The 17,750-nt window shown below is 42.8% G+C and overlaps 1 protein-coding gene across 3 annotated transcripts in view; it reads left to right on the plus strand.

The window, feature by feature from the left end:
• KLHL12 (kelch like family member 12) overlaps positions 1 to 17,750 on the plus strand; it is an 83,553-nt gene that overhangs the window by 24,394 nt on the left and 41,409 nt on the right. For 2 of the 3 annotated variants that reach the window (XM_007057902.4, XM_043533358.1), the window contains 2 exons: positions 10,819 to 10,968; positions 12,153 to 12,267. In XM_007057902.4, the coding sequence (XP_007057964.1) occupies positions 10,819 to 10,968; positions 12,153 to 12,267 (265 nt within the window). Of the gene's footprint in view, positions 1 to 10,818; positions 10,969 to 12,152; positions 12,318 to 17,750 lie in introns of all 3 variants that reach the window. The other variant, XM_043533359.1, reaches the window with a different exon arrangement.

A 17,750-nucleotide genomic window follows, 5' to 3' on the forward strand; every position in this document is an offset into this window, starting at 1 on the left:
AGTAGGAGTAGAGAAGTTGTTTTACTTCCGTGTTTGACACTGATGCAACTGCTGCTGGAATGCCGTGTCCAATCCTGGTGTCCATAATTCAAGACAGCTGTGGATAAATTGGAGAGGGTTTAGAGAAGAGCTGTGAGAATGATTAAAGGATTAGAAAATATGCCTTATAGTGAAAGACTGGAAGAGCTCAATATGTTTGGATTAATGAAGAGAAGGTAAAGGGGTGACTTGGTTACAGTCTGTAAGTATTTAAATGACAAATATTTAATAAAGCGCTCTTCAATCTAGCAGAGAAAGGTGATCCAATATGATCATAGAATCATAGAATATCACGGTTGGAAGGGACCTCAGGAGGTCATCTAGTCCAACCCCCGGCAGGTTGGACAAAGCAGGACCAATCCCCAACTAAATCATCCCAGCCGGTGCTTTTTCAAGCCTGACCTTAAAAACCTCAAAGGAAGGAGATTCCACCACCTCCCTAGGTAACCCATTCCAGTGCTTCACTACTCTCCTAGTGGAAAAAGTTTTTCCTAATATCCAATCTAAACCTCCCCCACTGCAACTTGAGACCATTACTCCTTGTTCTGTTGTCAGGTACCACTTTCAATGGCTGGAGGTTGAACCTAGACAAAGACAGAGCATTTTTAAATTTTGTAAATTTTTAACAGTAAGACTAATTAACTACTAGAAAAATTTGCCAAGGGTCATGGAGGATCCTCTATCATTCTGACATTTTTTAAATCAAGATTAGATGTTTTTCTAAAAGATACGCTCTAGGATTTGTTTCTATGGCCTATGTTATACAGGAGGTCAGACTAGATCATTGGTTTTCAACTTGTGGTCCGTGAACCTCTAGGGGGTCTGCAGACTATATCTGAGATTTCCAAAGGGATCCACCCTTCCATTTAAAAATGTTTAGGGGTCCACAAATGAAAATAGGTTGAAAACCACTGGACTAGATGGTCACAGTGGTCCCTTCTGGCTCTGGAATCTATGAATCTGTTTTTTTCAGGTCATTGATAAAAATGTTAAATAGCATAGAGGAAAGAACCAATACCTGACGAGCCCTATTCAGAACTCACCCGCTCAATGAATATTTCTTGTTTACAGTTACATATTGGGACCTATAAGTTAGATAGCTTTTAACCAATTTAATGTGTGGCATGATGATTTTATATCTTTCTAGTCTTTTTATCAAAATGTCATGCAGTATCAAGTCAAACTCATTAGAGTTCTAAGAATATTCATTTACATCAAAACTGTTAGCTTTTTCCATCAAACTTGTAATCTCATCAAAAAAAGATATCTAGTTAATTTGAAAGGATCTATTTTCCATAAGCCCATATTGATTTGTATTAATTATATTACCATCCTTTAATTCTTTATTAATCAAGTCCTGTATCAGCTGCTCCTTTATTTTGCTTGGGATCGATGTCAGGCTGACACATCTATAATTACCCAGGTCATCTTGTTTAACCTTTTTAACAACTAGCACAACATTACCTTTCTTCCAGTCTTTTTGAACTTTCCTGTCCTCTGAGTTTGATTGAAATCAACGTTAATGGTCCAGCAAGCTCCTCAGCCAGCTCTTTTAAAAACTCTTCAATGGAAGTAATCCAGACCTGCTGATCTTAAAATGTCTAAATTTAGTAGCTGCTGTTCGACATCCTCCTGAGGTTCTTTCCATTCCACTAGTGTGTTATATGATATAACTACATCATCAGTGTTTTTTCCCTAATATAGAACAGAAGAATTTTGTGAACACTTCTGTCTTTTCTGCACTATTATTGATACTTCTACCATTTCCATCTTATAGTGGACCAATGCCATTGTTAGGATTCTTTTTGATCCTAATATATTTAAAACACTCCTTCTTATTGTCCTTAATTCTGCTGACCATTTCTCCTTTTGTCCCTTTCTTCTCTTATCAATTTTCTATAATTGTTAGCGTCTGATTTATATTCATTACTATTAACTTCCCCTTCCTTCCATTTGTTTATATATTTATTTTGTATACCTGCTTTCACTTCCCTTCTAAATCAGTATTTTTAACTAGTGCAGCCCGTCTTCCTCAATTGTGGGATTGTGGCTTTTGGGAATCTAGAAAAGTGTTGTTAATTCCCAAATATTCACATTTTTCTGATTCTTCCTCCCAGCTGATTTTGCTAATAATTGTTTCCAGCTTTGTAAAATTGGTTCCTTTTAAAGCATCAAATATGTGTATCACTGGTCTATAGTTTAATCTGCTTCCACATTATAAATATAATCAACTTATGATCCCTTGTTCCTAAGCTACTGTATATTTTTAGTTCTGTGATCAGTTCCTCTTTATCAAGACAAGGTGATAAGGGAGGGAGGGATAGCTCAGTGGTTTGAGCATTGGCCTGCTAAACCCAGGGTTGTGAGTTCAATCCTTGAGGGGGCCATTTAGGGAACTGGGGCAAAAATTGGGGATTGGTCCTGCTTTGAGCAGGGGTTTGGACTAGATGACCTCCTGAGGTCCCTTCCAACCCTGATATTCTATGATTCTATGATAAGGTCTAATATAGAATTCCCCCATGTTGGTTGCAACACTTTTTGAATTAGGAAATTCTCATCTATTATGTTTAGAAGTTCCAAGGATGTTTCAATACTGATAGTATGAGACCTCTGGCATATGTCACTGAAATTCAAGTCCCATGTGATCACATAATTTTTTTTCCCTATACTTTATAGATAGGTGCAAAAGGAGACAATCATCCTGTTCTATAATGTGATTTGTGGGTCTGTAGCAGACACCACTAATATCCCATATTGTGCTTTATCTGTTAGGACATTGATCAGGGTAGGTTTGATTGAAATCACTAGTCAGGAAGACTCGATTTAATCATGGATTTCTACATAAAAGTTCATTCTTGTTGGGTGTTATAACCTTAATACATATTCTTCACAACTGAGAGGTAGATGAAGGTTTCATTTTTAGAAGGTACACGCTATACATTTTTAAGCAGTGATTTATTTTGAAAACTTTTCAGATTAGTTTTACAGCTATATCAGAAAATGAATGATTGTTTGGTTATTTCATTTACCAAAGGTAATGGAAGCAGATATTTATGAAGTCATTGGGAGGTGAACTATCTCCAGTTCAACAAGTTAATCAATAATATTTGGAGGATTTTTCTTGCCATGCTATATTAGGAGGAGAACATCACCAGACAGACATTTAAATTGTTTTAACTAAAACAACAATATTATGTATTTTGGATTTTTTTCTTCAACAGCAAACATATAATATTTTAACAAAACAAGCATATGAATTTTTGAAGTTAGTTAAACATTCAAGTTTTTTAAAATCAGGTTTGTTTTTTGTTAAAATTGTTTTTAATTAAAATAGTTAAATGAAATATTAAAAAAAACAAATTAAAATTGACTGTCAGCCAGGTCAACATGAGAAACTTAAAATATTGGCTTCTGCAGCTAACTATTGTCTTCACCTTCATTTTCTTGTTTGTTCATAATCTGGAAAAGAAAAACAAGCTTTCCTGTTTTTTCAGGTCCCAAACGATTTCTCAATTTGGAATGAATTAGTCCAAAGGAAGAAAATATTCTTTCTACACCGGCAGAAGAAGCTACTGCTGTTTAAAAGTGAGATTATCACTTCAACAGTCTCTGAATCCAAGTGCTTAAGTGACTTCCACCAGTTCACTGGTGTGACTTTCTTTAAAATATCATCAACAAATATATATTTCTTGAATGGTTCATATTCCCAAACTGGGTCTCATTTACGGCCTGCTGCCATTATAGGTTTTCCCTTCCAGTGAGATAATGGTATGGTAGATCTCAAATCAATGAAGGCTATACTCAGAAAGACCTCAAGACTTCTGGAATATGCTGCTCAAACAGTTTCACTTTTGTTTCTATTGCCTGTCCCTCCCTTCTCGCATTTATCTCCAGACTTCTCCTTGTTCAGATCTATTCCGCCCCCAACAATCTTCTAGTCATTGAACATTTTGAAACTTTGCACTTTTAGAGAGAGGTAAGGGATTGTCTCTTTGTACACAAATTTGCAGAGGGACAATAGGGTTGAGGTCTGTTATTTCTCATCTCTGTTTATTTATTTACTTATTTACTTATGTAAAAACATTTTTGCTGTTAACAAGCATGTTATCTCTGGAGGCACAAATCCACAGTTTGAGAACTGTAAAACTAAGCATCTCTGATGGTATCTTCTAGATTGAGCATTGAGTCGCATTGGGTAGATAGAAAAATTAACCTAAATAATCTGTACAGAAGCCCCTGGAGCCCCATAAGATTGGGTCCCTAATTCATGATGTATTGGAACTCATTTACAAAACTTTTCTTAAACATTACATGAATATGTTGTCTCATACTACAGAATTAGAATTTATAATCCCTATTCCATGATAAAACTCTCCTTAGATAGTTTTTTCCTTTTTCCTCAAAAAGCATCTTATCAAAAAAATCTGATCAAATACAAAAAAAAATTTTTTTAAATCATTGATTTTTATCCACCCTGACATTGATCCATAAGCATCCAAGATCATTTTCTTCTGAGTTATCAGTGACTCTGAAACAGGTAATTCCTTTTTTGACATAGAGTGCTACTCCCCCTCCGCTTTTGCCCACTCAAGCCTTTTCTAGGTATGTTATAACCATTGATTTTAACATTCCAATCATGGGAATCATCCCAGCAGGTTTCAGTAATACCAAATAGATTGCTCATTTATGAGCATAAATTCAATTCTAGTTCCTGTTGTTTATTACGCAGGCTTCTAGCACTGGTGTATAGGCAAGACAAGAATTTCTTCTCTTCATGTCCTTTGGTTCCTTTATTAATTTTGTTCTCAACATCTTGACTTTTGTGTTAAATGAGTACTTATATTTTCGCTTTTTTTGCCCTCTCCTTTTGTTATTCGTTTAATTTCCTGTTGACTACTTTAGCCAGCCTGTCCTAGAGGAGATTGTCCTGAGGTGGAGGCCATACAGGCCCTCTCCACATAGAAAGTGTACCAATGTTTCCATCACTGCTCACTTACTCAGCAGTTCACTTCTAGAATCTTAGGCCTTCTAGCTTCCTTCTCTCATGCAAAGGAAGGATCTAAAAGATTGCTTAGACGTTATTCTTCAGTATGTTTCCGAGTTCGCTGAACTCATCTTTGATCTGCGAGAGATTTCTTGATACAGTGTCATTATTGCCAGTATGAACCATCACCAATAGATTGTTGCATGTTCACTTCAGAAGCCTATCTAATCTTAGCATGACGTCTCATGTACTGATTCTGGGAAGACAGCATCATGTTGTCTGCCTGCCTGCCCCTTGTAGAATGTTCGTTCTATTCTTGTGCGTATTGAATCCCCAACAAGCGGCGTCTGTCTTCCTTGAACACTTTGAGAACTCTTTGGGCAAATTTGATTTGCTCAGCATTTGGGTCAAGCTTCCATCCACATGTGTCCCATACATCTTGCCATTCCCTTGGACCAGCTTGATCTTGAGAGAGAGGTCTTCCAAAGTTTCTGCGTTGAGGACCTGGTATCAATCGGAAACTGATGGCTGTGTGGAGTTCCTCCTGGTCCTCTTCTTTGTGGACGCCACACCCTACTCACCCTCCTCTCTCTCACTGTGACGTCTTGCCTCTTGTGGTTATGAATAAGGCTGCATGTCTGTCGTGGAAGTCACGGATTCTGTGACTTTCTGTGACCTCCATGACTTCTGCAGCGGCCAGGAGCAGCAGTTTGGGTGTGTAGGAGGGAGCTCAGGGTTGGGGCAAGGGGTTGGGGTGCAGGGCAGCGCTTATCTCTGGGAGGAGGCTCCCCGGCTCCCAACAGCATGACCGTGCAGCTCCTATGCAGAGGGGCCAGGGGGCTCAGAGTGCTGCAGGGCACCGCCCCAGTACCTCCCATTGGCTGCAGTTTCTGGCCAATGGGAGCTGCGGAGCCGGCGCTTATGGCAGGAACCCCCCCGGCCACCCCACCCCCTAAAAGCTGCAGGCTGCCGGTTGGAGCCGAGAGCCTGCCAGCCCCGCCAACCTCTTCTTCCTCCCCCCGGCCTCCCAAGCACCAGCAGGAGTCCTGGGCTGCGCGCCTCCCCCTCCCCCAGCAGAAGTCCCAGGCTGCGCACCTCGGGGCTGGGGCAGAGGGTAGGGTTGTGGGGTGGCGCTTACTTCAGGGGGGGCTCCCCGGCTCCCACTGGCATGTCCCTCTCGCTCTGTCATGCAAAGTCTTAACAATCTTCCATTCTCTTTTATCAACAGATCAGTGCACCAACTAATCTATCACATAGTCAATCCATTGCAAAGTTATTCTGCTTTGACACAGCTGAGATCACTGTTAACGCTTTGTATTCAGCTTGGACAACAGAAAGAAACGCAGAAAGGAAAGCTAGCATATTTAGTGACAAGTAGTTGTATTTTTAAAATTCCTTCATTTTCAGTGATCTGTGGTGCAATCTTGGTAATGTAGGTTATTACTGTTTGGAGTCTGAGCCTGCAAACACCTATGCATGTGCTTACCTTCACTTGCGTGAGCAGTCCCAGTGGCATCTCTGCAGCTGCTCGTGTGAGTAGAGCTAAGTACATATGTAAACGTTTGCAGGGTTGGAGCCTTAAAAAAAATATTTGTGCCCACACTGTGCTGGGTGCCTTCCAAACACATAGGAAGATGGTCTCTGCCAAGACTCTACAGTCTGAAAAGACCAAGAGATATGAAGGGAAGGGGATAGAGAGTTTAGCTTACAAACACTGCAATCATGACTTGTTAGTTACCTGTTGTTTGTTCTCTTGTTGGTTAAGAAATGTGTGTGTCTGCAGCATCTGATTCTTACATTATCAGTATCTTTAAAATGTACTTCTACATACAAGAGATGAAGTTTCAGATATGTGCCAAAGCTCTGCAGTGGGTCACTGAATGGAGCCACTACTGAAAGGTTGGCCAAACTAGTGACCTCTTAGTTCTGTTTCCTGCTGTATTGATCTGTTTGTGAGGAGAGCAGGTACTTGGGAGTGGTGGCCGCTTTGAGAATTGATCATTGGACTAGACAGCTGTTTATTTGTAAGACACACATCCAGATCTGCTGCATCAAGATGGTAGAAGTATGAATTTCTCTTTAAGCCTGAGATGTTACTCAATTTCTTTTGGACTGTGAGTTTCTCAGGGAGGGACCACTTCATTCTGTGTCTCATACAGTGCCAAATACATTGTCAGCGCTTAAAAAATTATCTCTAACCAGGTGGCTGCCCTGATTTAGTAAGCTGCATTTTATATTTTCATGGAGCCTATAAAGTGGAAGTAGATCCAGTATATGTAAAAACTAATCAAAGGTTTATATGTCAGGAAGATTTTGCCATTTGAAGTGCCAGGATTCAGTTCTGAATTAATTAATATTTGACTGTATTCTGAGTATAATGTATTTTGTAAAATAAAGTAAATGTAAACAGTAATTTTCTAAGTAAGATACATTCCCTGGCCCGAAACATGTACAGTGTAAATGAGACAAACACAAATCAAGAAACATCACAACAGTCCAGGAGAACTGTTTAATTTGCTTTCTTCAAAGTAAAAGGGGCACCATGGAATTTGAAAGGCCCTGAAAATGTATGCTGCTTTTAAAAAGTCCTTTGATAATTAAAAAATCAATAAACATGATGAGCTTTTCAAAATTAGGGTGTCTGTCCTATCATATCTGCCCTTTGACTGGGCAGCACACCTCTATTCAAGGCTGCTGGGCTGGTTGGGATTGTATTTTCATATGCATCACAAGTTTAATATCTAGATTGTTCAGCCATCTAACTGCTGCATCATTGAGCATAGTGTGGTCTTGCAGTTCACCTTCCAGTCTTCTAGTTGTGCACTCCTCCATCAAGTTTTGACTATATGCATTGGTGCCCTGCAGTCATTCTTGTAAAGATTGGGATAAACCAAATTTCTGTATTGTAGCAGCCATTCTGGCCATTCCAGGAACAGTCTAAGATTGGCATCCCAGGTTGCAAACAAGTGGGTGTAAATTTGGGCTTCTGAAGTTCACCAGCATGCCTGGATTGGGATCGTTGATGCTCATGTGCTAATCCTGCTGTCCCTCTGTTTTCCTGTTTGCCGTTTTTCTGTTTCAAGGGGAGAAGGGGGAATGGATGCGATGAGCTCTGAGTGTTTCTGGCAGCTGGAGGTGTGTTGAGGAGAACAGGAGACAGCAACCCATGTGTGGATGGCAGTTTTACTCAGTTCAGGAGCTGAGGTTTTAATGCTGTACCAGCCGTTACTTTGGAGACTGATTTTTTTTTTTTTTTATCATGGTGTGTCAGGTTGGAACACAGAAACCCCCTTGGGACTGCCAACTGATGTGCCAAGACTACTTCTACCCCCGCTTTCCCTGCCATCTTGGGACTCCAACACCTCTGTCTTGCTGAGCCATACACGCCAGTCTGCTCCAACACAGACCCAGGGTCTGAGCCACGTGCCCCAAAGCTGCAGACTTAACTGAAAGCAACTTAAGAAGTATTCCTGTCTTTAACACTCAGATGCCCAGCTCCCAATGGGTCAAAACCCCAAATAAATCCGTTTTTTACCTTGTATAAAGCTTATACAGGGTAAACTCCTAAATTGTTCGCCCTCTATAACACTGATAGAGAGAGATGCACAGCTGTTTGCCCCCCCAGGTATTAATACATACTCTGGGTTAATAAGTGAAAAATGATTTTATTAAATACAGAAAGTAGGATTTAAGTGGTTCCAAGTAGTAACAGACAGAACAAAGTGAATTAGCAAGCAAAATAAAATAAAACACGCAAGTCTAAGTCTAGTACACTGAATACAGATAAGATCTCACCCTCAGATGTTTCAATAAGTTTCTTTCACAGACTGGACGCCTTCCTAGTCTGGGCACAATCTTTTCCCCTGGTAAAGCCCTTGTTCCAGCTCAGGTGGTAGCTAGGGGATTTCTCATGATGGCCGCCCCATTTGTTCTGTTCCATTCACTTATATATCTTTTGCATAAGGCGGGAATCCTTTGTCCCTCTGGGTTCCCACCCCTCTTCTCAATGGAAAAGCACCAGGTTAAAGATGGATTCCAGTTCAGGTGACATGATCACATGTCACTGTAAGACTTCATTACCCTCTTGCCAGCACACAGTATACAGGAAGACTTACAAGTAAACAGATCCATCTACGGTCAATTTTCCTGGTTAATGGGAGCCATCAAGATTCCAAACCACCATTAATGGCCCACACTTTGCATAACTACAATAGGACCTCAGTTATAATTCTTATTTCTAGTTTCAGATACAAATGTGATACATTTATACAAATAGGGTGACCACACTCAGTAGATTATAAGCTTTGTAATGATACCTTACAAGAGACCTTTTGCATGAAGCATATTCCAGTTACATTATATTCACACTCATTAGCATATTTTTATAAAATCATAGAGAGTGCAATGTCACACATGGGGACACTATATAAGTGGCAATATCACTTGTTTTCACAGAGTTAAAGATCCTGTAACGTTCAGATATGCCTCTGCCATTATTTCAGTGAGTACTCTATAAACATTACACTGGGGAGGAAATGAAGCTGGTGGTGTTCAAATTCCTGGGGTTTACAGTAGCTTCTCCTGTCTCTAAAGTGGGATTTTAGCTGCAGACTTGTTAGGTATGGGGATCTGCTGTTCAGGTATTAACAGAGAAGGGCATGATCACTTCTGCTTGCTTATGTGTTTCAAGGATGCTCTCAGAGTATCAATTAATGCATTTGATATGTTTAGATTTTATGCTGTGTTCTTGATCAAGCCCACTAAGTATAATACTGAAAGGAAGAAAATTAACTTCAGATACAGTTTAAACGGAAGTGACCGATCGTGGCTGTATGCTTTATGTTTCAGAGTGAATTTCTGTATGTAGAACTGCCCCCTTATCTCTGGGGCTCTGCTCTCTGAGCTCTCCTGGTAAGAGCTTTGCCTCATCTTTAAACCTACCCCATCCTCCAAGGGTTTGCTGATATGCTCACTTGGTTTGGCTGGGGTATCATCTTGTAGCTGAAACCTGTGAGGTTTTACCAGACCCCTACATCTACCTAACATCTGAACTTCCCTTACTTCTGAAGCAAAACCCATTTGAGATGCAGAATCCAAAGCATAGGAAGTGGAGCTGGCTTTCTTGTATGACTGGAATGAAATCACTAGTCATGCTGGCAGTAAGGTGGGTACTCATGTTCCGTTGCTGATTCTTGCCCAACCCTAGTGATTTGCTGAAACCTTAATTACTTATGAGCCTTCTCCTCAGTGGTTGCACTTTTAGTGTGCCCTGGAATTACCTACGGTCAAACAATTTGTATTTTCAGAGCCTAGCCGAAGTGCTCAGGGCTCTCTGCAACAGATTTCAGTTTTCCAGAGACGATAAATATCTCTGGGAGGAGGTGGGTATTTGAAGGTTGGTTTCTTCAAGTGTGGAGAAATGGACCAAGAAAGCCGGAGCCTGTGGTGTTAGAGGTTAGTGTCTGGGCATTTGAATAGGGGCTGCAGAGGGTTAATGGGAGCACAATGAGTAAATTCTGATGGCTATGGAAAATTCCAGAAAGCTATTGGGAGAGGTGGTGATGATATAAAAGAGAACAATTGGGTGGCACTTTAAATAGGAAAAATCAAAGAGAATTTCTTGGTGATCATTTGTAAATATCATTCTTAGAAACCCTCATGATAAACCGTTGCTTAAGAATTCAGCCTTTTTGCTCACTGAGAAGCAGAGTCAACAAGCTGGAAAGTTATTGCTTATCCCAAATCCAGTCACTGGAACAACCCTCTGAAGTCTGATCAGTGCTTTTTCTTTTTAGGTGGATTCTGAAGAACCTGTTTTTGAGGCAGTTATAAATTGGGTGAAACACTCAAAAAAGGAACGGGAGGACTCCTTGCCAGAGCTGCTGCAGTACGTGCGCATGCCGCTTCTTACCCCCCGCTACATCACAGATGTCATAGACACTGAGGTATAAACAGCACAGTGATCCTGTGATATAGAGAGGTTAAGAGTCCATATCATTATTCCTTTACATCCCATAGTTCAGTCCCCAAAATATCTCAATAGATCACATTGGGGATGCTTTCCACACTGTTTCCTTTCACTGATGGCCTATAATTAAGGCTACATTTTAGTCACAGATATTTTTAGTAAAATTCATGGATCGGTCACGTGACCCGTCCATGACTTTTACTATATATCCCTAACTAAAACTTGGGGCAGGGAGCTGTGGGGGCGCGGTCTGGGGGTGCTGTGGGCTCTGGGGCGGAGCGGGTGGTGGCATGTTGCCCAGGACCTGTGCAGGGTGGGGAGGGTTGGCGGGGCTGGCGGGCTCTTGGCTCCGACTAGCATGTCCCTGCAGCTCCTAGGGGGAGGGGCAGCCAGGGGGGCTCTGCACACTGCTCCCGCCACAAGCGCTGGCTCCGCAGCTCCCATTGGCCGGGAACCCCAAGGTGCCGTGCCTGTGTGGGCATGGGCAGCGTGCAGAGCCCCCTGGCCCCTCTGCCTAGGAGCTGCAGGGATATGCCGGTGGCAGCAGGGGAGCCCCCCCACCCCCCGAGGTAAGCGCCGCCCTGCACTCCAAGCCCCAGCCTTGAGCCCCCTCCCACACACCCAAACTGCTGCTGCTGGCCCAGGAGCTGCCCGTCTTGGGCAGCCCCTGAGCCAGCACCGGACGCTGCAGAAGTCTCGAAGGTCACAGAAAGTCATAGCGTTATCCTTATCCAGCTGGAGATGCCTATTTGTGTTACCCTCACCAAGCAGGGCAGAATTTCCTGCAACAGACTACATTAGAATGGTTTCACTGGTGTGATGAAATTGATCTAAAACTAATTTTATTACCCTGATCCCAATCCCCAGCACAGACGTAGTTGAACTGGTTTAAATATTGCTTAAATTGGTTTATCTTAGTTTGGTAATTTACTCGGTCTTGTTTGTTCTTCCACAGTTAGGGAGCCCTGCAGTATCTGGCACTGTGCAGGTTTTTGGCCTTTTTTCATCTGTAGCACTTGCAGCCTTTCTCTGTTGCCAGTAGGTCATCATGCAAGTCAGAGTATTAATGTCATTTAAATCCAGTGGAACTGGTTCTAATATGATTGTTTCTAGGGAATTTAAAACAAATCAAACATACAACATATGCATGTTTTCCCCCAGCCTTTTATACGGTGCAGTTTGCAGTGCAGAGACCTTGTAGATGAAGCTAAGAAATTCCACCTAAGGCCTGAGCTCCGGAGTCAGATGCAGGGACCCAGGACCAGAGCACGTCTAGGTGAGCAACAAAGGAAAGGACACTCAGGAGATTCTCTGGGACATTGCCAGGTATTGTATTTAGATGCTGTCTAGTGCCTTCTGACTGATGCTCTCAGTGCTTCACAGATACTAATGAGCTAACTCTCACAACCCTTTGGGAAACAAGTAATATTCCCATTGTACAGAGAGTGAAACTGAGAGAGAGAATGGAAGTGATTTGACTCAGAACAAACAGTAAATTTCTGGCAGAGCTGGGAATAGAGACCAGATCGCCTTAACTTCCGGTCCTGTGCTTTAGTGACAAGACCGTCTTTCCCCGCAGAGTTGTCCATGCTTCTAGACTGTATCCGAACGTGGTGGGATAGTTTCTTTCTACCCCTTTACCAGGATCATTAAAAACACCAGGGAGGTAGGAAGTGAAGAGATACCTCAGTGTTAAATAGCAAAAATAAGCCCTTTGCCTCTCTTTGACACATGGTTTAGCAAGCCCCATTCTTGCTTGAAGGTATGATCTGCCTTTCTGACAGGTCTGCATAGTTGAGCTCAGTTGATTGCAATGTAGTTAGAGGTCAGTTGCTGCAGGGGAAAAATGCTTTTCATCTCTCTTGACAACTCCCACAAAGTTTTATATTATTATAGTATTATAATCTAGTCTGACCTCCTGCATGACACACAGGCCATAGATTTTCACCCAGTTAACCCTGTATTCAGCCCAGTAACTTCTAGATGAGCCAGAACAGATCTTTTAGACTCATCGTCATCTTGAGTCTATAAGATCATCAGATCTTTCAGTAAAAGACATTCTAATCTTGGCTTAAAGACTTCAAGTACTGGAGAATCCACCACATCCCTAGGTAAATTGCTCCACTGGTTAATTATCTGCACAGGCACGTGCATGCTTGATTGCTTGTGTCAGTGCTGCGTGTACTGACCAGGAGTGCTTGTACTGATGCAAAGTGCACTGCACCACAGGAAGTTATCCCAGTGTGCCACGTACCACTGTCCAGTGCAGTCTCTTTTGGGAAATTTTTGCAGTGTGTTGTGGGATAGAAATGACTCAGCCAGGGACTTAGGTTCTCAGCATGCAACCGTCTCTATCCCATAATGCCATCCATATCCATAATTTAAAAAAAAAAAAGTCACAAACACATGCAACACTTTTCGGTGTCACCATCTCTGACAGAAGCATGGTGCCCACAGAGCTCTGCACTATTCTCATGAACATTGCAAATACAGGACGGTTGATTCTCCTGTATTTGCAGACCCACGAGAAGTATCATAACAACCGGGGATATAGCTGAGGGACATAGCGAAAAAGAATTCCTGGTTGTTGGTGGCATTCACAGAGCAGCTGAAGACGGTGGAGTGCTGTTTCTGGGCCTGAGAAACAAGCACTGACTGGTGGGTTAGCATGGTTGAGGAGGATAAAAGTCTCAGGGAAGGAGAACATCGAACTGGAGCAGAAAGAAATGATCCCATAGTTGGGACCCTCCTTCTGGATGATGTCGTGGTATCCTCTTCCACTGAGGACCTCTCCATGGGAGAGAACTCCAGTTATTAGGAAGAGACAGGTAATAGATATGTGGGATTCGGTCATTAGAAACATAGATAGCTGGGTTTGTGATGACCGGAAGAACCACATGGTGACTTGCATGCCTGGTGTGAAGGTTGTGGATCTCTTGACACATCTAGATAGACTTATGTGTAGTGCTGGGGGGAGCCGGTGGTCATATTACATGTAGGTACCAATGACATAGGGAAGGATAGGAGAGAGGTCCTGGAGGCCAAATTTAGGCTGCTAGGTAAGAGATTGAAGTCCAGGACCTACAAGATAGCATTCTCTGAAATGCTTCCAGTTCCATGCACAGACAGAACTGCAGGGTCTCAATGCATGGATGAGATGATGGTATATGGAGGAGGGGTTTAGATGTATTAGGAACTGGGGCACCATTGGGAAAGGGGAGCCTATACAGGAAGGATAGGCTCCACCTAAACCAAAATGGAACCAGATTGCTAAAATTAAAATTAGACTTAAAATTAAAAAGATCGTAGAGCAGTTTTTAAACTAAGGGCTGGGGGAAAGCGGACAGGTGCGGAAGAGCGCATGGTTCGGACAGAGACATCCCTTAGGGGAGGATCTATTACTGGAGATTCGCTACGTCCTAGTAAGGAGAAGAGGATGGAAGATGATAAAATGTGGGTGGGATCTGATGAGAAACAGTCATAAGATTCCCATTCAAGATTCCCATCATGTAAGGCAGACAGCTAAAAAGTGACAATTTTTTTAAGTGCTTATATACAAATACTAGAAGCCTAAATAATAAGAAGGGTGAACTAGAGTGCCTCGTATTAAATGAGGATATACAATAGGCATCAGAGAAACTTGGTGGAATGAGGATAATCAGTGGGACACAGGAATACCAGGGTACAAAATATATCAGAAGGACAGAATGTGTGTCCTTGTGTTCTGATTTGCAGAAAGAATAGCAAATATGGCGGGCAACCAGCTTGACTTAACAGACAAATCTTCAGGGAGCTTAAACACAGAAAGGAAGCTTACAAAAACTGGAAACTTGGACAGATGACTAGGGAGGAGTATAAAAATATTACTCGAGCATACAGGGGTGTAATCAGGAAGGCCAAAGCACAATTGGAATTGCAGCTAGCAAGGGATATGAAGGGTTACAAGAAGGGTTTCTACAGGTTTGTTAGCAACAAGAAGGTGGCCAGGAAAAATGTGGGACCCTCGCTGAATGGGGGAGGCAACCTAGTGACAGATGCTGTGGAAAAAGCTGAAGTACTCAATGCTTTTTTTTTTTGCCTCAGTCTTCACAGACAAGGTCAGCTCCCAGACTGCTGCACTGGGCAGCACAGTATGGGGAGGAGGTGAGCAGCCCTCAGTGGTGAAAGAACAGGTGAAGGACTATTTAGAAAAGCTGGACATGCACAAGTCCGTGGGTACAGATCTAATGCATCCGAGGGTGCTGAGGGAGTTGGCTGATGTGATTGCAGAGCCATTGGCCATTATCTTTGAAAACTTGTGGTGATTGGAGAGGTCCCGGACAATTGGAAAAAGGCAAATGTAGTGCAAATCTTTTTAAAAGGGAAGAAGGAGATTCTGGGGAACTTCAATCCCTGGAAACATCATGGAACAGGTCCTCGAGGAATCCATTTTGAAGCACTTGGAGGAGAGAAAGGTGATCAGGAACAGTTAACATGGATTCACCAAGGGCAAGTCATGCCCGACTAACCTGATTGCCTTCTATGATGAGATAACTGGCTCTGCGGATATGGGGGAAACGGTGGACGTGATACACCTTGACTTTAGCAAAGTTTTTGATATGGTCTCCCACAGTATTCTTGCCAGCAAGTTAAAAAAGTATGGCTTGGATGAATGGACTATAAGGTGGATAGAAAGCTGGCTAGATCGTCGGGCTCAATGGATAGTGATCAATGGTGCGATGTCTAGTTGGCAGCTGGTATCAAGCGGAGTGCCCCAGGGGTCGGGTTTGTTCAATATCTTCATTAAAGATCTGGATGACGGGATGGATAGCACCCTCAGCAAGTTTGCAGATGACACTAAGATGGGGGGAGAAGTAGATACGTTGGAGGGTAGGGATAGGGTCCAGAGTGACCTAGACAAATTGGAGGATTGGGCCAAAAGAAATCTGATGAGGTTCAACAAGCACAAATCATAGAATCATAGAATATCAGGGTTGGAAGGGACCCCAGAAGGTCATCTAGTCCAACCCCCTGCTCAAAGCAGGACCAAGTCCCAGTTAAATCATCCCAGCCAGGGCTTTGTCAAGCCTGACCTTAAAAACCTCTAAGGAAGGAGATTCTACCACCTCCCTAGGTAACGCATTCCAGTGTTTCACCACCCTCTTAGTGAAAAAGTTTTTCCTAATATCCAATCTAAACCTCCCCCAGAGTCCTGCACTTAGGACGGAAGAATCCCCTGCACCGCTACAGGCTGGGGACTGACTGGCTAAGCAGCAGTTCTGCAGAAAAGGACCTGGGGATTACAGTGGACGAGAAGCTGGATATGGGTCAACACTGTGCCCTTGTTGCCAAGAAGGCTAATGGCATATTGGGCTGCATTAGTAGGAGCATTGCTAGGAGATGGAGGGAAGGGATTATTCCGTTCTATTCGGCACTGGTGAGGCCACATCTGGAGTATTGTGTCCAGTTTTGGGCCCCCCACTACAGAAAGGATGTGGACAAATTGGGGAGAATGCAGTGGAGGGCAACAAAAATTATTAGGGGGCTGGGGCACATGACTTATGAGGAGAGGCTGAGGGGACTGGGCTTATTTAGTCTACAGAGAGAAGAATGAGGGGGGATTTGATAGCAGCCTTCAACTACCTGAAGGGGGTTCCAAAGAGGATGGAGCTAGGCTGTTTTCAGTGGTGGCAGATGACAGAACAACGAGCAATGGTCTCAAGTTTCAGTGGGGGAGATCTAGGTTGGATATTAGGAAAAACTATTTCACTAGGAGGGTGGTGAAACACTGGAATGGTTACCTAGGGAGGTGGTGGAATCTCCATCCTTAGAGGTTTTTAAGGCCTGGCTTGACAAAGCCATGGCTGGGATGATTTAGTTGGGGTTGGTCCTGCTTTGAGAAGGGCTTTGGACTAGATGACTTCCTGAGGTCTCTTCCAACTCTAATCTTCTATGATTCTATGATTCTATGACGTGATCGTTCCCCTCTATTCGACATTGGTGAGGCCTCATCTGGAGTACTGTGTCCAGTTTTGGGCCCCACACTACAAGAAGGATGTGGAAAAATTGGAGAGTCCAGCGGAGGGCAACAAAAATGATTAGGGGACTGGAACACATGACTTATGAGGAGAGGCTGAGGGAACTGGGATTGTTTAGTCTACAGAAGAGAAGAATGAGGGGGGATTTGATAGCTACTTTCAACTACCTGAAAGGTGGTTCCAAAGAGGATGGATCTAGACTATTCTCAGTGGTAGCGGATGACAAAACAAGGAGTAATGGTCTCAAGTTGCAGTGGGGGAGATTTAGGTTGGATATTAGGAAAAACTTTTTCACTAGGAGGGTGGTAAAACACTGGAATGGGCTACCTAGGGAGGTGGTGGAATCTCCTTCCTTAGAAGTTTTTAAGGTCAGGCTTGACAAAGCCCTGGCTGGGATGATTTAATTGGGGATCAGTCCTGCTTTGAGCAGAGGGTTGGACTAGATGACCTCCTGAGGTCCCTTCCAACCCTGATATTCTATGGCTCGGACCCTCCAGCCCTTCAGGGTCCTGGGATCCTGGGTGTGAGCCCTAGGTTAGCATATATGCAGTGTGTATGCAAGGGGGCTTTGGCCTGAGCCTTGCCTGAGACCTGGGCTTAAATTGCTGTGTAGACATACCCTCAGAGAAGAGGCAGAAATCAGACAGAAACGAGATAGAGCTTTGTGGAGCTTTGGGATATAATACATGCTTCAAAATCATTTGCTTGTTTACATAGTTTTAAGGTGACTGCAAAGGAAAGA

The sequence above is a fragment of the Chelonia mydas genome, chromosome 21 (genome assembly GCF_015237465.2).
Source record: "Chelonia mydas isolate rCheMyd1 chromosome 21, rCheMyd1.pri.v2, whole genome shotgun sequence".
Classification (NCBI taxonomy): domain Eukaryota; kingdom Metazoa; phylum Chordata; order Testudines; family Cheloniidae; genus Chelonia; species Chelonia mydas.